The sequence below is a fragment of the Pterocles gutturalis genome, unplaced genomic scaffold (genome assembly GCF_000699245.1).
Source record: "Pterocles gutturalis isolate BGI_N339 unplaced genomic scaffold, ASM69924v1 scaffold11839, whole genome shotgun sequence".
Classification (NCBI taxonomy): Eukaryota; Metazoa; Chordata; class Aves; order Pterocliformes; family Pteroclidae; genus Pterocles; species Pterocles gutturalis.
The window spans coordinates 1-23,422 of NW_010135847.1; the positions used below are offsets into that span (position 1 = coordinate 1).

General features: G+C 44.3%; 1 protein-coding gene across 1 annotated transcript in view; it reads right to left on the reverse strand.

Moving 5' to 3' along the window:
• Window positions 1–90: 90 nt before the first annotated feature.
• The window catches only part of KLHL29 (kelch-like family member 29), a gene marked incomplete at its 3' end in the record, with an annotated part of 51,079 nt that continues 27,747 nt past the window's right edge, over window positions 91–23,422 (reverse strand). Inside the window, exons 4-7 of the mRNA XM_010082058.1 lie at window positions 14,744–14,942; window positions 11,890–12,072; window positions 8,941–9,121; window positions 91–284 (exon numbers count right to left, since the gene is read on the reverse strand). Coding sequence (XP_010080360.1) covers window positions 91–284; window positions 8,941–9,121; window positions 11,890–12,072; window positions 14,744–14,942 — 757 coding nt within the window. The remainder of the gene's footprint in view (window positions 285–8,940; window positions 9,122–11,889; window positions 12,073–14,743; window positions 14,943–23,422) is intronic.

Here is a 23,422-nt window from a genome sequence, read left to right on the forward strand (position 1 = left end):
TCATTTGCTTTCCACAAAGGCATTGAAATACCTGCCACACAGAGATTTCTATCATAATACAGGTTTACACTGCCACCACGCATCTCTTACCGATCATCGGAGACTCGATAAAACTCCACGAATTAGTCTGAGGGATGTAGGACTGCAAGACCCCCGCAGCTCGGCCGGCTTCGTTCACCCCACCGAAGACGTAGATCTTACCACCGCAGACGGTCGCAGCGGCCGAATGGACAGCCTTTGGCAGAGGAGCAATGGTCTCCCATTGGTTGGTTATCGTATCGTACCTAGGACAACAGCAACCGCAGTGAGCTGACGCAACGCTGGGTGAACAGTAAAGGCAGGACAGACAGGCAGAGAAAGCAGGGTGGGATATAAGAGAAAGGCAGCTTGACAAGCAAAAGAAAAGCAGAGGTGGAAACGTATTTTCTAACATCCTACAAATTCAGCCGCTTGATAAACAGTGTAATTAATGCCTTTTCTAAGCTTTTAAACCACTGAGAAAAGCCCAGAGAAAGCTGGTTTTATTTTCTGTATATGCCTTTCAAATCTCATTACAGCCCAAGCTAAAGAAGCTCTGGACATCTTTGTTGAAATGTCTTCCACTAATTAATTTCTATTAATGAGTATACAATGAGATTATTCTTGCAAATCAGGGCAGTGATATCCAACAGCAACCGCAGGGCAGGCAACTGTTAATATACTTCAGTTGTTTAGCTTGTGGAACACATCTCACCTGCAACATAATGCAACACGATAGCTCTTTTTACTCTAGTTAACTGACCATCGATGCACATTTTGCGCCAGAAAAAGTTGCTTCCATTTAATTTTCATTGTGCAAACCAAACTACTGTGTTTCATTGCAGGATGCTGCAAATGTTAATGTTAGAATAAGATTTCACCATTGCATCTATATTTGACATGAAGCAAACAGAAAAGAGTATGCATGAAAGTGCTAAATTAGTTTTAAGGTCATCAGTATCTGATTTAATTAAGCCATTGACCATAAGGGATGTGCAGTTAATAATCCATGGGTGAAGATTCATTTTAGACAATGTCACAAGTACAGACATCATTTTTTTTTAAAGACAATGTGGCAGGGATCCAAATAGCTGCTATAAAATGAGGCTTGGAGACAGTGGAAAATAATGTGATTTTTTTTTTCAGGCTTCTATAATTCCATGTAATGGCACATTCAGTCAAATAGGAGTTTCCTGTGTAGCAATTATTCAGAATTGTTGACTGCAAGAACAGAAGCACTCATCACCAATTCTGGGCTTTTGCTCTTAATATTAGTGATATGCAATATGCAAACATGAAATGAATCCATGGCCATGAACCCAGCTGTAAAAAAGATTTAGCAACAGGGGAATTCTCCTTTTGCAACATGTCCCTCAAATTCTCACTGCCCAAACTTGGGGAAAATAAAAGGGACAAAAGATATAAATGGTGGAAACAACACAAAATAATGTGCTTAATGAAAATGCATTAATGAGTTTCCAAGTAATATAACTGAAAGTAATTAACACACTCATAAAAATGGAGCAAAAGCAAGAGGGAGGCAAACTTTAACTAAAAAAGATGAGGACAGTCCTTTATAATGAGCATGGAGAACTGCCTTGTACGATGCTCTAAATTAGTTACTGAGAAATTAAATTAATCTACAACAAAGTGATCAAAGGGGAGAAATAACGAGATTAAACAACATGGTGCTGGGAGCATTCAAGGTGACATACCTATATTGGGCTGATTCTTAATGCTTGGTACCAAACCCGAGCCTGCAGCTGCATGTTTGACTGCACAACTAACTCCTCCAGGTAAGACACAATATGCTGCAGCTCCTGCCTCTGCCCACACCACTCATGCCCATCCCAGCAGATAGGTTTCATACACTGCTTTTGGGTTACACTTTGCTAACTGAAGTAATCTGGGGCTTGGTAATTTAATTGTTGATGTCTTATTGTATAATAAAAGCTGTTTAAGGAATTGGTTGTAACTGTCTAGAAACTGTGCAAAGACACAGAGCTGAGAAAAACTGACCTAATGTTCCTTTCTAGTTTCTCAGCCTGTAAGATATAAATGATACCTGTCACCTGATGCTTCTTGTCTCACACCACCCACTGTCACCTAGCACCAGGAACGTCTGTGGCCAGTGGAAGTGGCCTGAGACAGGATGGTGAGCAGCCATGCTGCCTTCCCCGGAGGTGGCAGAAGCACCCAGCTGACCAGAGTTCCCACAACTGATACGCTCCTGCCCATGCCTTTCTGATCCTCCTCATACATTTTTTGAATGAAGGGGTTACAACCTTCACATATGCTGGGGGCTGGGGACCATGTCTACAGGAATACTGGAGAAAGGTTCAAATCACAAAAGCAATTGTCCTTCTTCTGGATGGATTTTACTGTTGGGACCTCAGGTCTCCTAGACCCCATTTGTCACCCACTTTCACTGCTCTGTGTTTATGCTCTGTGATGACAGACCCGACCTTTCTTGCATCTACCCTCCTTCATCTGCCACTGGGAAACAAAAAATGGACTGCAGATCTACTGGATATTGGTGCAAGTGGGGCAGCTTAAAAAAATGTTCCTGACTTGAGGATCATCTGGTTTCAAAAATTTGAACCATAAGGCAAGTAGAAGCCGGTCCTTGTCCGCCTAACAGAGGCACTTAACGTGGGTTTCACATAGGCTGCTCAGTGAAGCAATCCTCTGAAGCAGAAGTGTCTAACTTACCCCTGGAGCCAAAGAAAAGAAGCAGATGCCTTCAAGGCCTCCCTCCATCCCCCAGGAATTTATTCCTCTGGTTCACTCCCTCCTTGCAAAACCGCAGACTTAATTTCTAGTCTGTTTTGCTTCAGCTCCCACCCACCAGAAAGTAAAGTGGGTTTTTTTATGTTGGATTATAAAGCTGTCTGCTGTCAAATCTTTCTCTTTCACATACGGACTTGCAGAAAATAATAAAGTCACCTCTTCACCTTCAGCGGGATAAACTAAGTAGTCTAAGCTCCTTAAGTCTCTGCAAGGCAGGTTTCCATCATTTTGATCTATCTCAAATCAGCTCTTAACGTGTTCACACAGAGATTTGCACCAGATTAACTAAATTGGTTTAAAAATGAATAAAGTTGAACCTTCGTAACCTTCCAGGACAGGAAATAATGACACCTGCTTCACCTCTCTGCCCTGGGGCCCCTCCACCTGTGGCATCATCTCCGGCGTTGCCATCACTCCACCAGTGCTAGTGCTGGTGGGGCTCCTCGGCCGCCTTTCACACCGACTCTGCTCTGGGGCTGGCAGGGAGGGAACTGACTTAAAGAATAATCATGTTGATCTCTTTCCATTAGTCAAGCTTTGCATTTGATTCCCCTGCTTGAAGCCATAGATGAAGACTTAATGGGAGCTGGCTTCAAGCCAAGCAAAGGTTTTTCTTCCCTCTCCTCCACTGCTCCCTCCAGGCCGGGTGTGTCCACGCTTGTCCTTGGCCATGGGCCTACCAAGCCCATCCAATTTGCTGAATGTGAAACTTCAAGGACATCTCCCTTCCCATGACTGACTCCTGGTTTTGCAGTCCTTGCAGGCTGTGGACTGATGTGTGGTTTTACACAACACGCTTGCATGCCTTCCTCTGCCCCCAGAGCAGTCCCTGCAACCCCGCGGTCCATGGCCTTGCTGTGCTCGCAACATGAGGGTTTCCATGCGTGTAGAATGTGCGAGTCCCCGCCTGTCACGACGTGTGCACTGAGCACCACTGTCTCACCTGACCCTTGTGCAGTCGCTATCCTTTGGTTTATGTAGCATTTACATACCCCATACACCCATGATACAGGAAAAGATCTGAACCCAGCAGGAAATCCAGGCCAGGCTTGAAGAGAGCACATGCAGAAATAACCTCACAAGTTTTCTCAACTCTCCACTCTTAGGATTTGGACCTGGTCCTCCTCCTGTTTCACTCATTTAACTCAACGCCTCCTTTCTTGCTCGTTCTCTACCACCTCAGATTTAACAGCAGAAACCCCTTCATTTCAAGCTGTGCCGTTTGCTTCTCTGCCTTCTTGACTTTTGATCTCTTCAGTACCTGAAAACAGGTTTTTTTTTTTTTCTCCTTAGTCTCTTAATTCTTCTTGCTCTAGGTTAAACAGCCTTAATTTATTCACATTATAAATGACATCATGGTCAGTCGCTTTCAGACATGCACCCTCCAGTTTCTTATACATTATTTAATTCTGTTTGGAAAGCTGCTATTTAAAGAAAAGCTGTACAGTGTCATATTGATCTGATCTTCACGTGTTGTTTAAAATCACATTAATGGATTACTATTTTTTGCCTTTTTTTATTTTCTTCTGACTGTTCTGAGGAGCTTAAGAAACTATCCTTGGACAAAGCTATATATTTAATTTGCTTAAGATGTCAATAACACAGTAGGTTCTGAAGCAGTTTCTAAAGCTCATAAAGCTTATTCTTTACACTAAATTTTTTAGACTGTCTTCCAAGTACACACCGCCAGCTGAAGTAATCTCCCAATTTTAGACAACCTTATTGTAAAAGTGCTGTCAGGTCAAGGGGATTCATCTTCTTCTGTCCTTCAAACAGATAATAACCACAAAGCACCCACATTTCCTCACTTTTAGTCACATACATTGTCTTGTCAGCATACGCAGTCTTCTGGGCTCTCAAATTGCATATATTACAGGGCCCATCCATTATCTAAAAACCTACTTCATGGATCCACTTCATTTCGCCGCCTCCCAACTCAATTCATATCTCAGAAGAAGACAGAAAGTGTAATACCCTCTCGCCTAACACCTAATGACTCGCTCCCTGTCACAAAGAAACTTGCCAGAAGGGCTTGATGGAGAACCGCAGCCGCACCGTTATTTCCCTAAACACTCATTCCCAAACCATAACTCTCCTTGAACATATACCCATGTACAGCCACAAAAATGGACTTATAACTCAGGCCCTCTGGCACATGCATATGGTTTTAAGATGAGTAACGAATGACTCCTACTCGTTTGTTTGTGATAGTCCTGTAATATTATCCATCAAGCCGGAATTTTTACTGCCTCTTTACAGACAAATAGCAGATAAAGGGTAAAAAATCTCAGCCCTATTGAAGTTGATGGGAAAACACCCACTGATTTAAGTAACATCAGAATTTCTGGTTGAGGCTGCACCCTTCAGCATCAATGACACGACTGAAAGCAAGGAGAAAGGAGTGCAGGAGCTGTTGCCATAAATCACTAGGAGTCCGGTGGTCCCTACTTGCTTTAACACTTTGTAATGGTGCAGCAGATGTATTAGGTGCAGTCAGATGCTAGCACATATAGCTAGGGTGGTCTGACATCTGTTTTCAAAAAGCACAATGCAATGAAAACATCTTTGTAAGATTTTAACCATTTAGGATGAAATATTCCAAGAATTCCAGGAAAAAAAACCAACACGTGGAGAACAAGAAGGAAACTGGGAGAAAAATGTTATTTTCTCCATCTTCAAAGACCCTGTGGGGTGACACCTTGCAGTCTTCATCCTCTGGGGCTGCTAACTGGTGAGGTCAGGGATTGGATTGGAGATGTGTCCTCCACCATGCCATGCACTGAAACCTGTCCAAAGCTGGGCATGGTCACGCCTGAGCTAACTGAGCAAGCAGAAAGTAAAAAGGGTTTGGGAAAGATAAGCTGCATGTGCACGAGGGAAGGTGGAAGGTGACCCAGTGAGGGAGGGTGTCCAGTGAACTGTCCTTCATGCTAGTGGCACAGCCCAGGAGCACATTGTGCGTCAGGCCTGGATGAGCCCCCATACCTCCATCTGTGTATGTAACAGGGCTAGAATCTCAGATGCCTCCTTGGGGGTGAAAACCAAACCAAAACTCAAGACCGCATGACCCTGAAATTGAACAATGAGTAATTTTTTGGCATCTACCTGACTCGGAGCATATGATCATGTCACCTTATTATTTTAATGTAGTCCTTTTGTAAGACCTGCTGGAATGACAGAGAGGTTTCCATCCTCCTGAGAGATGGCATCTCAGTGTCCTATCCAAAGCAATGCAATATTTGCAGAGGAATGTGCAGCCCAGACAGAAATATGGTGGGAGAAGACTGGTCGCTTGTAGTTCTTGGGCAGGGCAGGGGGAAGAAAGAGAGGGCAAAGTCCAGAAGTGAGCTTTAACTGCGCTTATGATGGCAGACAACTGAGCAATTAAAATGGCTTTACTTTGTATTCTAATGTGTTTTCTTTTAAAGTTGCAATTCAGAGAGCCTCACTGCTTGCAAAAGTGGGTACAGTGATTTAAGCTCCTGAAGGCTTGCACAAATTAGCTGCCTGGTCCAAATGGGAAGAGTGCTTTTGTCTGAAAAGGCCTGACTTTGCTCTGACAGCTATGAGGGTCAGCTTTTTCTCACCTTCATTTCTAACAGCAGACCCTGAAACATCCTTTTCAAAACGCACAGCTTCAGCCACGCCATGCTTTGCTTCTGACATCCTCACTGTCATTTTAATGCAAAGAATAAAAAAGGAAACATCTCCAAACCTCTCTCATTTCTTGGCATAACCCAAGGGGCCATGTTGCACTTTTTCCATGGCTGCATCTCACAAGTCACTCTATAGACAATAGCAGATTAATTATAACCACGGGTTTAGCAAATCCCCATGACGAGACATCCTTATTGCGGTTGAGACAGCGTGCACTGAAATGATAGGGAGGAAATCAGCTCCTTTCCCACATAAAAGTCTCTTGGTGGGCTCGTTACAACTGAAAACCAGCACGGCTGCTCTCACTGAACCACGCAGGGCACGCCGAGGGCTTGAGCGTGACTTTGCAGAACGCAATGTCATTTGTGGCAAGGGCTTGGTGACTGAGAGGAGAAGGAAGGAGAGGGGGAGACTTTGCTTGATTTGGGGCTCATTCAGCTGACCGATGTTTTGGATGCTTTGTTAAAGAGAGACCATGAGAATCAGAGCAGAGAAAGAAATGAGACTCCAGGAAAAATTAAAAGAGATAACTCAATCAATGACATCTACCAAGACACCTATCCACAACAGCCTTATTTCGATGCACCTCTCTATCGAGACATGGAACAAAAGACTGCATCTCTTTCCTGGACTCGTTCCCTCCAACATTCACAAAAACATCTCTGTTAGTTAAAAACTTACTGACTTAGATTACAGGACAAATACCTTCAGAAATGAGAAATAAATCTGCATAAACCAGTGAGATTTCCTTCAAAGCAAGTCCCAAGGGCAGTGCCCGCCTTAAGCTCAGGGTTAAGGAGGGCAGCAATGCTCACATTGCATTCACTGCTATGAATTATGGTCCTTCCTTCGCTGCCTGCATTTCCCTGATGTGCCAAGAGCATCACCACCAGTGTCAGTTCTTCAGCCTGTGCCTGGGCTGGGAGGGAAGGCTACCTGCAGACCTTGTCCCTCAGTACCTGTCCTTTTCTTTTGTCCCATCACCCTTGTCTCCTAGGCAAAATAGCGCCAAATATGGGAACACTGAGGAACACAAAATTATGTGTGAATGGTGAGCACTCAGCACCAGATAGGATACATTCCCTAGACTGGTCTGTCCCATGCACTGAACTAGGCAGAAATTGGGAAAAAAAGTGATCACACAATTAAAGATTGTAACAAAAAGTAGATCTGCAGAAGGAAGCATTATTTTTGGCATTTCCTAATGTCCTGTGTGCTTGACTTTGAAACATTAATGAACTTTTAAAACACGTTTTTTGTATTCAGTATTTATGATATCTACTTAAATGGAAAAATAAACACTGCCTGCATAAATGGAACATAAATGTTGCAACACCAAAATCCAGAAATAATAGATTGAAAGCATCTACAATCCTAACTTTTTAAAAAATGTTCTTTTTTTTTTTTTTTGCAAATCTTTCTTAATGACCTATCCCTTTTTGGCTTGCCTGTTAAGGCAACTTTTACTGGGAACTGCTTGCTTCAACATGTTTCTGAAAAAGTATTCAAATTCAGCAATTAAAACTGACAAAAAGAAAAAACCCTCATATTTTTGGTTGCCAGATTCACCAAGGGAAAATATTTCACAAAAATGCATCATTAATCTATTGTCACAATGCATTTTTAAGTGTTTGGGTAAGCTAGGGCTGCATTGATCTTTTTGGAATGGAATATTCTTATACTGCATTTCAAAGTGGTTTCTATATTTTAATGAAAACGTTGCTATGCATATAAAATTTATGGTTTTATAGAATGTTATGGTTGACATGAAATTTGCTGGTTTTGGAATTCTGCTTTGTTTCTTTTGTGCTTTTGTTCCTTCCTTTTTTTTTTTAAGTTCCATGTGAGAATATGAAAACTTTTATGTCTGGAGTCTTCTTGAAAAGAGAAATTTCCATTCTCTCCCATCTCTATTCAGCCCCTCTTGTCCAGGAATTCAAAATTGTTTCCATTTATTGGTTGTTCTACTCGGAGCTTGGCAGGTCCCTGGCCAAGACCACCAAAGGGAGGATCTTCCTTCCAGCCCGGTCAAGGCTAAGGTGCTTTACCAGAAGACAGCAAGAGAGAAATTTACTTTGCTCTTGCTTTTTTGGGGGTTAAAAAAAAAAAAAAAAAGGATTACTGTGGTCTGTAAAGACTTTCTAAAGTACAAAATTCAAAGGAAGTTTATTAGTTCATTTTATAGTCTGTGTAAAGTGTCCAAAGAAGCTTAATTCCTCTCTTCCCTCCCCCGAGTGAACTGATAAACAAGCTGGCAGCTTTCATCTTTGGTTTTGAAACAATGCTTTCCACTGAAGCTTTAAAAAGAAATCTAATCCTGCATAGTTTCCTCCTTTCTTAACTGTTATAAAAGCTTATTTTAATGCATACAGCCCATTTCATGTGTCCTTTAAAAGGGAAATGGCCCTTTAGCATAGCATGAAGAAAAAGCTCCAGCAAGCCGCATCGTTTGGGTTTTTTTTTTTATTTTTTTACCTTTCCACATGGTCAACGTTGCCTGCCACACCGACCCCTCCAATGGTATAAATTTTCCCATCGTACACCAGACTGTTATGTCGACACCTTGGGACTGTCATGCGGGACACGAGGTTCCAGTTATCGAGCAAGGACATGTAACACCAGACATCCGCGAGCGTGACACCTGACTCCATGCCACCTGGCACCGACATGCGGGTGAGGGAAAGAAAAGGGGAGAATTACGTGAGATCCTGGAAAGGCAGCAGCTTTGCACCACACAGCAATCAAAGCCAGTTACAAAGTAAAAACTCTTCAAATGACATTTGACTAATTAAAATAAATCACCCTCAATACTGAGCATCTGTTCCGATGATGCATATCTGTGTCATTTATTCATGCGCCCCAAAGGCTGGTTTTTTTTTTTTTTTTTTAATAAGATGACATGAAGAAATCAAGATGTCAGAATATGACGGACATGTACATAAGGGGATAGACCCTTTTCAGTGTTCATAAATAACTTCCAGTCTATTAAATTACTGCAACACTTGCAAGAAAATGTCAGGAGGCAGAGCCTATCTTGCCTTGCAAGACACAGGCCAGTCTGAAATCTAAAATGCTTAATACAGTGATGGATTGAAGCAACACATACATGGGCAGAATCAAGTCAGTGCTTGCACTGTAGGCTTAATGCCTAATTTTCAGGGACAATTTTCTTATTTATTTTCATTTGCTGATAAAGGAGAGAACCAGCTGCACCACTCCTGTAAAATAGTTCAAGACGCTCCAGTGAAGCTTCCAAGGTACCCATTTAGGGGCTGTCATAGTATCCCCATTTTTAAGCAAAGAGGTGAAATGATTTATTTGAGACCACAGTAGAAGCCAGTGGTCAAGCCAGGAAAAGCCACTAGACTGAGTTCTGTGGTTTAATGAGAAAATCAGGCTTCATCTTTGGTATTTTGCTCTCCAAACCTATGCTCTGCAGTGTGGAGTGCAGTATTTGGAGCTTGCAGGGTTCCTTCCCACTTCTGTTGGTTCCCCTTCCCTCTTTCCTGTGTCTTGTAAGTTTGATCAAAGCAAAATATCCACCAACACTCAGCTAGGTTTCCAGCCATGTGGGACTTTCAGCTCTCCTGTTTTAACCACTGAATACCACAGGTCACTCAGCCAGATCCAGGGAAAGATCTGAAATAAGCTTTGAATTTAGGATTCAACAGCTTTTGTGAGCAGCTATGGCACAGCCTAATATGGCTCCACGTTTTGGAAAGCAGCTCAGCTAAGAATAACTAAAAGTCAATATCTCACAAAAGCTTCCATAGAAGGCTTTTGCTCCAGCGGCAAAATGAGCATGGGAAAAAAACCATCAAGGAATAATTTCCAATCAATCCTTAGGGCCTCTATGCAGTATTAATGGAATTTAACACCACAGGCAGCAATTTACTGCAGAAAATGCAGTGAGGGAACTCAACAAGGGAAAAGCAACAGCTGTAACCCCTTACTGGTGCTGCCTGGTGCATCCGTGCTCCCAACTAAATCCTCGGATCGCACACATCCACACCTCTCTGCCCAGGCTGCTCTTTCCATCATCAAACCTCCACTCAGCTGCCATCAGAGCATCCTTGCATCGTCTGGTGGGAATTGCTTTTCCCCCTCCAGCCAAGCAGAAGTACCACCAGACTGCACAAAGCCAGACACCGTGATGCTATGGGCGCAGTGCAGACAGCTACTCTGGGAGTTAAATCCTTTCAGGGAGCGTGGTCTCAGTTTCATTGAAACTAAGAAGATTATAGGGCTGGTGACTACTGTCAAAAGAGAGGTCTCCACAAGTACAAAACGTGAATGCTCCTGTAAGCAAATGCTCTAAGTGTAGGTCACATATTCAGCAGTGCAGCCTGTCTGTCTCCAATTCCATAACCCACCACTTAGACTCAACTACAGCCAGTATTTTAAATTGTGTTTCTATGGCAGTGAAACCTCTTTGCATGCTTGATGGTTGTCAGACCTATTTTTTTCACATTGTAACGGCAAAAAATTTCCATTGACTGCTTTGAGAGAACGTTAATGCCACAGAGAAATGGAGAATGATAAAAGCAGGGAAATCCCTTTCTCCCAACCTCCCTTCCACTTGTCTTTCCCTCCCCCAAGAGCAGCGGGGTAAAACTGCATATTTTTCTGTGTCTCTGCTGCCTGTGTTGTAAGGAAGAAACCTTTCTCCCAGCCCAGTAAATCTGGGGGATGAAGGGATTGAGAGCAGCCCTGCAGCAGAGTAGGACTTGAGAATACTGGTGGATGAAAAATTGGTCTTGAGCTGGCAATGTGCACTTGCAGCCTAGAAAGCCCAGGGTATCCTGGGCTGCATAACAAGAAGGGTGACCAGCAGATCAAGGGAGGGGATTCTCCCCCTCCACTCCTCTCTCGTGAGACCCCCCCTGCAGTGCTGCATCCAGCTCTGGGGCCCCCAGCATAAGAAGGACATGGACCTGTTGGAGTGAGTCCAGAGGAGGGCCAGGAAGGTGAACAGAGGGCTGGGGCACCTCCCGTATGAGGACAGGCTGAGAGAGTTGGGGTTGTTCAGCCTGGAGAAGGGAAGGCTCCAGGGAGACCTTAGAGCAGTTTCCAGTGCTGAAAGGGGGCTCATGAGAAACATGGAGAGAGGCTTTTTACCAGTGCCTGTAGTGAAAGGACCAGAAGTAACAGTTTTAGACTGAAAGAGGGTAGAGTTAGATTGGACATAAGGAATAAATTCTTTATGCTGAGGGTGGTGAGGCAGTGTCCCAGGTTGCCCAGAGAAGCTGTGGGTGCCCCATCCCTGGAGGGGTTCAAGGCCAGGCTGGATGAGGCTTTGAGCAACCTGGGCTAGTGGGAGGTGTCCCTGCCCATGGCAGGGGGTTGGAACAAGATGATCTTTAAAGGGCCCTTCCAACCCTAACCATTCTGTGATTCTGTGTTTCTATGAAATCTGCTGCTTACCTGAGAGATAAATGTTGTCCCCAGCGCTGACCACACTGAAAAACTCTCGATCGTAGAAGGGCAGGCTGGCCAACGGGTACCACTTGTTGTTTTGAGGATTTAAGCAAGTGACCGCTGTTAAAGCACGTTGATTCATGCCAATCATCTGACGACCCCCAACTAGGACTATTACCTCAGCTACACCTAGGATTCAAGTAAGAAAAAGAATATTATAAAAAAGTGTCCTCCCTCAACCAGGCAGGAGCCTATCAAGAAATACTCGGCAGTCAGGGTAATTTTAATGTGTCGTATACAAATCTGTTTCAGGCTGTGCAATCAAACCAGGAAGGGTGAGGAAAAAGGGAGTGTGTGTAGGGGGGGAAGTGGTGGGTGAGGAACAACACTATGAACATGCTTTGGAGAACTTGGGAGTGAGCATGCCATCTGGGCAAAACTTGAAGGGGAAAGAAATAAAAAGGCAGCTCCCTATAAAGATGTCTGTTGACTGCAATTGTCTTTGAGTGAGACCTGCATGTAGCAAATTCCCGTTTCACTGAAGAAAACAGGAATTTTGTCAAGGATTGTGACAGCTTTGGAACCTGACCACTATTCAGGTAAATTATGTTTGGACTTTAACCTGAAGAAGGTGCTCTCACACTAAAAGCTAATGTCAGGAGGAGATTTAGGCTATGGTTATGGTTCTTCATCCTGATCTTCTCTCTCTAGATATTCTATTAACATATAATTTTCTGGTGTGATTTTTATCCCCCCCAGAGAAAACAGGTTTTCCAGATGTAGATAACATGTGCTCAAGCCATGGATCAGGGTCTTTGTACACTAGGTGCTAATAAATGTGATGGAGATAGCCCCATTATCAGTTATTAACTGAGATTTATCTGTGCTTGAACAGCAGGGTGTACTGCAAGTCAAATTCTGTTCGTGCAAATGGACAAAACTTTTGCAATCCAAATGCCAGAGTTTTTATTCCCACTTCACAGCCAGAGCCTAGCCAAATCTGTTCTGAGTCAACTCCAGACTAATTCCTGCAGTGACGGGTCGCAGTTTAACTCTGGGATGTTTTCTGGCTCCAACCTCAAGAGTCAAGTGCTGGGGATAGTTTGGATTTAGCATTTAGCAGAAGTGTTAAAAATCTTTCTGCAGCAATTGTAAGTCCAAGTGCAACTTGTTGCCAGGAGAGGTAGGCTCTGAACTAGGAGCACGAGGCCATGCGCTGGAAGGAATTGCCATTTTGGGAGCTTTGCTCGCGGCTGGATCTGTTGCCATGATGTGTGTTACGGTGCCCAGCCTAGAGACAAGTGTGCACAGACGGTGGGGTCAGAAGCGCAGAAGTGGGACTGCCAGCAAGAGAGATTAGGAGCTGCAGCGGAGAGAAATGTGTCTTCAGAGTAATGGATTATCGTCATTTTTCATTAGCGTTTTCAAAAAAATATATTTGTGTCATTCAAGCAAGGTTACTCTCTTAAAAGTTATTAAGTTAAAGTACTGTATAGTTTTAAATAAATATTTCTCAGTACAAGAGACCGTTATTTCTGTGCCGTACCAGAAAATCTAATCACCTGAGCAAGACCTGACTTGATTATAATCAATGACCTCGAGAGGGCACGTGACATGCTGCAGTGAGTCCACAAAGGGTGTTTAGAGATCCTTTGTGCCTGCATGAATGCCGTTGATATGCAAAATAACATGATTTATATAATTAGACTCTGACCTAAAAAAACTATAATCACCCTCTCTTACCCCGAGAGAATCACTTTTCCCTCATCAACAAGCTTCTGGAAATGGATCGCATTACACCTACAATTTTATATACATAAAATAAGCACTTTTCAAAAAATCCCTTCAAACATCTCGCCATTAGTCGTCTTCACTGAAAAGAATTTTTAGGGTAGATTGTTATTGAAAGTCATCTACACTTCATCCTTCTGAAAGGTGCCTTGATGAGGCAGTCTCCAGAAGCTGCAAATGCCGGGGTTTGATACACCATCTCCGGGCCACATTAGCATTAGTGGCAGGGACAGAAAGTGTTGCCTGGCTTTTGGATTGTACTTAAGGGAGGCAGAAGTACAGGCAGAAGGTTAAAACAATTCACCTGTTTCACCTGACTCCTTTTTGGATGCAGTTTTCCTACCTGATATCTGCAGTACTCTCTGCTCAGCAAATATTTAGGATATTTCTCACATTACCGTGATACGGGCTCTGTTGGGAAGTCGGGCACTTGGGGTTTTTTTTTAATGTATTTTTCTAAAAAGGAAAATGCATGTGTTCCTCAAGTGAGAAGCTTCTTGAAAAAACACACTTCTCCATAGCTGATAGGTTTTTTTAAAGGGAATATATGACGTGTGATCCATTTGTTTTGGAGGCAGCAAACAGCCTGAACTAGTACTGCAAGACTCATGGTATGAAAAGAATATATTTACACACGGCTGTGAAAGTGAAGTTGTTTTATGAATATTCACCAGCTGCTCCCTGCAAGAGGCTAAATGGCAAAAAGAAGCAAATTTTTCAACTATTTTTGCAGCTAGAGAAACTGAGGAACAGAAGGCAAGGGACTCACTTTTAGGACAATGGCGGCATGTGATAAGACTCTGCCAAAACTAGTAATTCCTAAAAATTAGGCTTCTTAAAATCTAGTTTCAGGAGTGCGCATCTCCAGACCCATGGCTGACCATTGGGAGAGGCTCCTAAATACTTGAGCAAAGCAGAAACAGAAAATTGAGCTTCAAATATCACCACGCTCCAAGAAGGAGCCAAGGGAAGCAGCCGAGGTCCATGCCCCATCCCAGGGCATGTCCTGGCCATGCCTGGGAACCGCTGGACCAAGGAGCTGGTGTCATCGAAGGACGTTTTGCTTTACCTGCAGAGAGTCTGGGCCGGGTCCTCGGCGTCTGCATCTCTTGTCGGGCGTGCGGCAGCATGTGATAACGTTTGGCTTCGTTCACTAGATCTCGGCAAGCCTCCGAAGACTTTATCAACTCCTCGTTGTCAACAACATTTAGCAGATAGCTGGGATGGATGAAGGGGAGGCGCACCACTGCCAGCAACTCCGCAGCATACTGTGAGGGGGGAAAAAACCAATAACACGCTGCAGCCTTCATGCCGGAGTTCAGCCGCTTGGCATCTCCACCTCCTTCCCTCCAAACCATCCCCTGTCACCCAGCCTGGACAGACACTCATCACAGATGCTGTATACAAGCCCTGCCCAGTGATCAGGGGGGACAGAGACAACACAGCCCTCAGTGCTCCCTGACCCAGGCTGGTTTTGGTCCCAGAAGACTGCAAATAATCCTTAATAGCTGGCAACTCTTGCTATATAACACTGTATGGAGGGATTTTTTGTAATAAAAGCTCATTCTGAACTCAGGCTGAATATAACACCTTGTGCACTGGAGACATGGAGTTTTCTGAATTAACATTGAAACGTGAGCGCGGTTGTTTCACTGCAAAAAAAACCCCAAACCAAGTCTTTTCTGTCACTCTGAATGTGAAGCAAAAGCCCATAGATAGGGTGGATTTCAACAACTGCTATGGCAGAGACTGAATAATACCAGCTAATTTGCTAAAAATCTCTTAATTAATAGGGTTTATTTGTTGGTGAAACAAATCATGTAGTTCTAGATTTGGGGAAAGTCAGACTCCAGAGGGTGCTATACAAATACTGACTGGAAGTTTCATCTTCTAAATAAATACATTAAACCTCAGAGGGCAAAGGACATCCGAGCAGATGAAGCCGTCTGTCACTGAACACAGCTTAAAGGAGAACAAAACCCCAAGAGAGATAACTGCAGTCGAAAAACCAGGAGTCAACCCCCAGATTATTCTTTTTATATATAATTGGTTATATCACAACACAGCACAAGAGTACAGTGAAAAGTAGAGTAATAGGAAAACGGGGCTCTCGAGAAGAAATGCACACAAGCAGGACGCAAACTAAAGTCGCGCAGCAAGAAAAGATAATCATCTGCTGTGATAAATATTCATCTAGTGGCAGCATCCAAAGATCCCAACTGGGATTGAGGCCAGGATGCAAATAAATATTCCTGAGGTCCGTGGAACTGGTCCTGAGAAACGCTGGGTGCCAGCAGCATCTGCTGGCCTGCAGATGCCTTTGGTCTTCCAGAAGCTACTTGGTTCTCGCGTCCCTTTTCAGCAGCGTGCCTGTCCCCGCAGTGTGTGACAGCCAAGTCACAGCGGGAGTAGGGACAGGAATGGGGCAGCAGCACAGCAAGATGGGAGAGCAGGGACATGCCCTGAGACAGCTAACAGGCAGCCAGGCAGGGGAGGATGCAGTGATACCCCTTCCAGGGCTTTCCCTTTCCCCACCCAAACTGAAGAAGCAGGCTTCATTTGGGAGGAAAACAGAGGATTTCTCCTGGCAGCAAGAATTCACACTGCTTTCCTGACGGAGAACCACGTCAGCCTGGTGTGAGCTCTGTCAAAGTAAGGATGTACCTACCCATGGGGAGCTGAACCCCACGGGTGCCTGCGGGGCCATGGCAGCAGGGAGACAACCATGGTCTCAGGCTGACTCCCAGCCCCTGCTCAGCAGCCCTCCTCCACACCGGGGCCACCAATTTTAGGTACAGCCCAAAGAGTTTAGGTCTGGCCACCCTGCAGTTGTTTGGGGATGAAAAAGAGAAGTGAAGCACAAGGGATGGAAAAATGACAGCGTTCCTCTTCTGAAAAAAACACCCAATTTGAGCAGTCGGTCCGTGGCTACTCGCTATTACCTCCAGCGTGGCACGGGGCTGAGTAGGGCTTGAGATCACTTCATCAGCCTCTGATCCAGAAAAGAAGACACTTCTCTCTTTTCCCTTGCTGAAATCCATTTCTAAGGCACTTTCTAGGAGGTAAAACGGCTGCTCCCCTTCCCTGGAGTCACAAATGTCAGGCACTTGGCTGCAGATATCTTAATGTCATTAAACAGTACCTTGTAGGAGAGGGAGCAGTGGACATATGGCAGTGGGTGGCAAAGCTCTGATTTCAGGAAGTGCTTTTTTAAAGAAGGTTGGGGGCGTTTAACCTTATGCAGGAGCCAAGACGAAACGTGGCATCGGGACAGGGGAATAATGCGGATGGTGGTTATACCAGGGACGAGCCAGCCAGCCCCCACAGTGGGGGGTTAATCCCCACTACAGGCTGCTCAGGAAGCAGTGTGAGTTGCTAAAGGGCAGTTTAAATAAAGTTGTAAAATATCTGGAGTATAGAGCGGAGCCAGCACCTCCCCTCGGTGCGGTGGGACACAGCAGCACTGCCCCTGATGCTCCCAAGGCAGGTCTGCGCTGTGCCACTAAATCAGAACGCGGGGTTTGACAGGCACCGGGATGTCCTGAAGTTGAGTGTGAATTAGCACTGGGAAGAAAGTTCCCCTCCAGCAGGGACAGATAATTCCCACGGACCTGGCAGAGCCTCTGTCTCCATCTCCCACCTTCCCAGAATAAACAGGGCAGCATCGTTGCCTGAGCACGGCGAACTCTCCTTCTCGCTCGCCCACCTTGCTTTAATTAGATAAGTGAGAAAATGTGATTCTGTTTCTCTCTTGGATTTTTTTTTTCCTCCCTTTCTCTCCGCTTTTGTCTGAGCTTGTGGCTTATTTTGAAGGGGAATAATAATTAGAACATGGTGCTCCCTTTCATCAGCTTGAAAGTTAATGTCACAAATCAAAACTGATGTCACTTTTCACTCTTATTCTTCCCTTTGCTCAAACAGCTAGAAAAAGCCGGCTCTGCGTGTGTGTGTGTGTATGCTCGACCGTGTGCAGTCGCGACTCGGGCTTGTCGCTGATGGCTTTCTGGGTACATATAATGGCAGTGTTTTTCACCAGGGGATTTGAAGAGTACGTACCATCGCAACACCTCGAGAAGTCAGGAGAGTCTTTGATAAACCAAGGGCTTTTTGCACTGGCTCTTTTAAGCACTATAGTCAAGGGTGAATTTCATTTAGCCTCGCTGATTCAAGAATATTCAAGAGATTTAGGCAATCAGCAGCCTTTTTCTCTTGGATTCTCCCTTACGAAGGCTTCCTATCTCCGTTAGCTATGATTGTAATAAATATCTATTACTATTATACTTTTCATTTAAGACTGCAATAAGCACCGTAAAGCATTTCAACTTCCTTACCATCTGTTATTTGCTCTCCATTCTCTCTTGTCTTTCCGTTGTTCCTTACACAGCTATGAAACATCGACTGCACCTACTGATGTTACCGGTTTTTATTAAAACAGCAGAATTATCTACGCAGGGCATGTTGCCAAATTCAGCAGCAGCAGCCTCGGGTCCCTGGAGCTGCAGTTTGCGCCTGTAATTCCAGTGGTACTTTCTTCTTGCTACACCGCTGCGGGCCCTGGCTGAACAAGTAGAAATATTTCTCGGGTCTTTGCTACGAATCACTTACTCTACAACCTGCACCACATGCCAGGGTGAAGCAGAGCACATTAATGCCCCTTCTGGCCTAAAACTCATAGACATGGGAGACCATGCCTCAGCAACTTGAAAATGGATACCATTATGCAAAAAATTCTAATGAATTTATTGCTTAAAATGCTAGGGAAGTTTTTGAAGAGTCAGGACTGTTTTCTGCAGGTGACGTGGACCTCAGCATAGCTCCCGTTGGATGAAGGGAACTGCTCGGGTTTGCACCAGTAGATAATTAGCCCATAAACTTCTTGCTGAGCAGTGATGCTGCTGATGCACGGCCAGGGTGATGCTGAAGGAGCCAGGGCATCGCTGCCACCTGAGTGAAGGCTGTTTGGACAGTCACTGGGGACACAGCAGAGCAGCAACTTTTGAGAGATGCTATCTGGCCTGCTTCAAGGCACCTATTTCACTGATACCGATTTCAGCAGCTGAACTGAAAGCAGGGTCTTCAGCCAGCCTGCAATCACAAGTGCGATCCATACAAAACAGGGCAAGAAAAATCTTAGGAGATCTTATCTTCCCTTAATTACCTAAACATTTCAGGGGAGAGATTCCGCTCTAGATTCAGACACCTAACTAGATATATACAAGCAAGTATTTACTTGTCAGCTAGACATGTGTAAACTCATGTTACAATGAACAGTTACTTAAGACAGTCCCCAGAGCAATCTGAGCTGAGTGGCTGCATCACACACCAGAGGAAGCAGAGGATATCGATGTCCCCTTCTGGCCTAAAACTGCAAGCCATCAGCCCCTGGGGAAGGGAGCACGTTCCTCAGTCCACGCCTCAGACCGTGCCACACGGAGACATCTACAACCCAAACTGGAGGGTGATTAATTCTCCCCTCTGGTGGAAATCTTTGTGTCCATGTGCCCTGGGTGCTGTGCTCAGAAGGTCGCGATCACACTCCAAGGGAGCCTAAATGTTATCATTGGGTCAGTGGTGACTCAGGAGGAATGTATGATCAACACAATCTGCTATACCTTGAAGCTGGCCATTTCAAGCCTGTCTCTAATAATTTCTTCATACAGAACTTTTAGCCTGGAGAGACGAGAAGGCTCTGGGGAGACCTTATTGCAGCCTTTCAATACTTAAAGGGGTCTTACAAGAAAGATGGGGACAGACTTTTTAATAGGACCTATAGTGACAGGACAAGGGATAACGGCTTTAAACTAAAAGAGGGTGCGTTCAGACTAGATATAAGGAAGAAATTTTTTACAATGACGGTGGCAAAACACTGGAAGAGGTTGCCCAGAGAGGTGGTACACGCTCCATCCCTGGAAACATTCAAGGTCAGGTTGGACGGGGCTCTGAGCAACCTGATCTAGTGGAAGATGTCCCTGCTCATTACAGGAGGATTGGACTAGATGACCTTAAAGGTCCCTTCCAACCCAAACCACTCTGATTCTGTGAGAAGTTACTCCCATCTCAGCAGGCAGGCCAGAGCTTGAGCAAACTAGATTACAAAATAGTTGCTTTTGTTCCTGGCTGGTGGTTTGAGGGAGGACATTTGCTTTGTGAAACTTTTTGTGACATTTCTTCTCCTACTAATTATATCAGTATTATGAACACTTGCTTGCAAGTGGGCTTTGTTCTGGTATCTTCTAAGTCTCAGCTATAAAACCCTCTTCAGTATCACATTAAAAATGATCTTTTTATTCTCAAATCTCTAACCCAGTAAAATCCTCAGAGGTATTCTCCAAAAGGACTCTCAATGTGCTCCTGCATAGACTTGAGCTACAACAGTATACAGTTAGTTTTAAAAGGAAATATGTTTACTGCTACAGAGTAAAATTTCCTGCTCCTTAAATGCTACACTGGAAAGCTCTCAAGATTTTTAACATTTTTGAAGTAATGCCCAGAGAGGTTAAAATAACGTTTCCCTTATGCCTCATAACTCATCTGTCTCTCTAGTTTACTGTTCTTCTTACAAAGGACGCTTTGTGCTATCTGCCTAAAGAAACAGGCTTCAGCTAGAAATACAAATACAGAAGTTAGATTACCCACATTATGACAGGGTTTTGCTCCACCAAACTGCTGTTTCAGCTCTTTATGCATAATTCCAAGAGCATTTTAAGAAACATTATGAAGTAGGAATACATTTGATTCATCTGAGAGCACCGAAGGCGATTTGTCGTCTCACATAAACCCTGGGTTCAGACTCACCCTGCATCTTGCATCGGTCAGATCTGAGAGCTGCAGCAAGGTCCTCCCCGGAGGGAGGAAGCTATCGGGGACAGATCTGAAGCAGCATCAGCTCCCTACTGCATTAACCTCCTTCAGATGGGAGGAGGGCACTCTAATTTAAATAAAACTACCCCAAACCCTCAAAACAGCAGATTCTAGCCTTTGATGCCTACCCCGTGGCCAGGTAACCAACTGCCCAGCTGGCTCTGCCGATGGGGACGGCTGGGGACAAGGCGTGGTGGCTGAACAAGAAGGCGCACTGGAGGGGTGACGTGAGCAGTCCCTCCCTGCAAACACCTCCAGTACAGCCCAGGCTGCTCCAGTAGGCTGCCAGTCCTGATATTCAAAATATCACCAGCTCCATGTTTTCAAGCACAAGCTCAGCAGGGAACTGGCTGGTTTGGGGAAGCTGAAGCTGTTTCTCAGCTCCTGGGGACTGAGCCACCTTCTCGCCGCTGCTTTAAACCCTACACGGTTGGCATATCACTTTGGCGTTCTCAGAAATATGCCCTTTTTGGCTAGATTTTCATGGCACTGTCCTGCTACTTGGTAATGAGGGTACTTGCTTTGATACATCTAAGCTGAGGGTACGAAAAAGACATGCTGTGTTTCCAGTAACTTCCTACACTCAAGGTTGCATCCAAGCCCACCCTAAGCTCTCTGGTGTACTCAGTATATTTATTTATCACCTGTATTGACTTCTTGGAATTGAAATGCTGCCTTCAGATTAAACCAAAAAGCTTGGTAGCATGTCAGCCGACAGCCTCCTAATATCATGAGACAAATACGTGGCAGAAAATCTGGTTCGCAGGTGCCGGGTTCAGCTGATGGCTTGGTGGCAAGACGTCATGTGCATGAATCTCATGCGTAGCAAGACGGAAAGAGCAGCGCCTCTGTCTTCAGGAAATAAGGTTTCAAAGTGACATCTTTATGGCAGCACAGCTGACTGAACACTGTAATGTCATCAGCACCATGTAAAGCGAGCTGCTGTCCTCTGAACTGTTTGCAAAGCAGCACACGAGTAGGTATTTCTATCTAGCAGTAATATGATGAGACGTTTTTAAATACATAGGAAGATAAATCGTTGAGCCATACTTGGAATTTGCCTGATACGATGGCTTAAAAAAATCTCCACTCTTACCATGCAATCTCTAGCTTGCTCACCAAACTCTATAAAATAAACTCCCTGAGTTCCCGAAAGGTTACTGCAGAGGCTAGTGGTGTTTCTTTTGGTTACGGGCAGTCACCTATTCAAACACCCGTATGCACACAGAAGGACAGCAAAAGCACGCTGCTAACAACAAAATGGCTCAAGCTTCTAAGATGCTTCATAGAACCAAGTAAACTCCTGATACATCCATCCCTACAACACACTGACACATGGATCCATGCACAATAATTCTACAAAATGCTTCTTGCCCACAGTGTGAAGGGATTTGTTTCTGGAGGTTGGTCCTGAGTGCTGGGGCCACATGCAGCACAAGGCAACGCAAGTGAGCACGTGTGAGGAGCTGCTTGCAGACATGGGTCTTCGTAAGGCCATTGCTCCAGCAACAGAAGAGAAATATTTTGTAAAAAGTAGGAAAATGTGTTGGAAAAGCCACAAATGAAGAGACTGAGAAGATTGGGAGACAAGGGAGCTCCTCAAAGCAATTTAAACTTCAGAGAAATAATTCTGTAGATTTTCAGTCAAGGGTATCCCTTTAAAAAAACTTAAAAAGTTTAGTACGGGGGGAATTTAAGGAACTCCTAATATTACCTGCATCCTCTGTTTTTTCTTTCTATTTAATGCAGTTTCTTCCTCTAATATATAGCTAAGGGCATGTCCCTGCACTGATTCTGTTCCTGCTGCTGCCTTTTCTTCTCCCTCTCTAAGCCTGCACAGTCTCTGAGTGTGTCTGCAAAAGCCTCATTTAAATCTGAGCTCATTGAGCAGCCTGTCCCTGGGAAATCACAGGGGTTACTGCTCATCCCTGGCGTTTTTCACTTTCAGAGAAATTGGAGCTTCTTGCACTTTCATTATGGCATCTTTTTGAATTTGTCTGCTCTTCCCACAAATGGATTTCAAAGCATCAGGCTAGCCTGGGCTTTTCAAAGCAGCCTAACTGAACTATCATACGGTGTTAGTGCCTAATTCACTTAGGCTCCCTTGGAAGCTTCCTTTTAATACTTCTTTCAGCACTGCTTTCTTGAAGCTTAATGCCCTTAAGTACATTGATTGATCAATTAATTTCCTATTATGATGAACTTAAGTAAGTTGTACATGCTGGTAATGGGCATCAGCATCTGAACATATCCTTGCCTCCCTGTTGCCCCAGAGCAGAGTTGGGATTGGGCTTGTTCTCCGTAAAATTCTCCATTTTCTCGGAGCAAGCCACTCTTCTGCGTAACTTTGGAGACTCCTTAAAATGTGCCTGAGAAATTATGCTACCATCTCAACAGCCCAACCACGGAGCAGAGATCTGCCATCTGCTCTCTCATGCTTACCGACCCCTTCTCCTCTGTAGGATCTTACCTCCAAACTGCCAAAACTGCTGTCACTGCCAAAATATAACTCATTGGCATTTGTAACATTTTTGACACAAACCTTTTCTCCATCACCTTTTCTTAGATACAGGGCTTTCAGGTGGGCTTTGTGTTTGCTTAGACCAATTTGCCAAGTCTCAAATTCATCCCAGTGGTCCTTACTGTTGTTACATCCCTTGCATCCTTCCAGGCAACTCCTCTCCTTGGGGCTTCAAACACTTGTAGCCATTTATCCTTCTTTAGCTGTCATTAGGCCAAATCATGCATATTCATATCTTTTAATCTTTTTTTTTTTTTTTCTCGCATCAGTTCTTTCAGTCTTTTAATAATTTGTGTTGCTCTTCTCTAAATTACCTCTAATTTGTCTATGCATCTCTGGTTCTCAGGCACCATGAACATGCTGTTC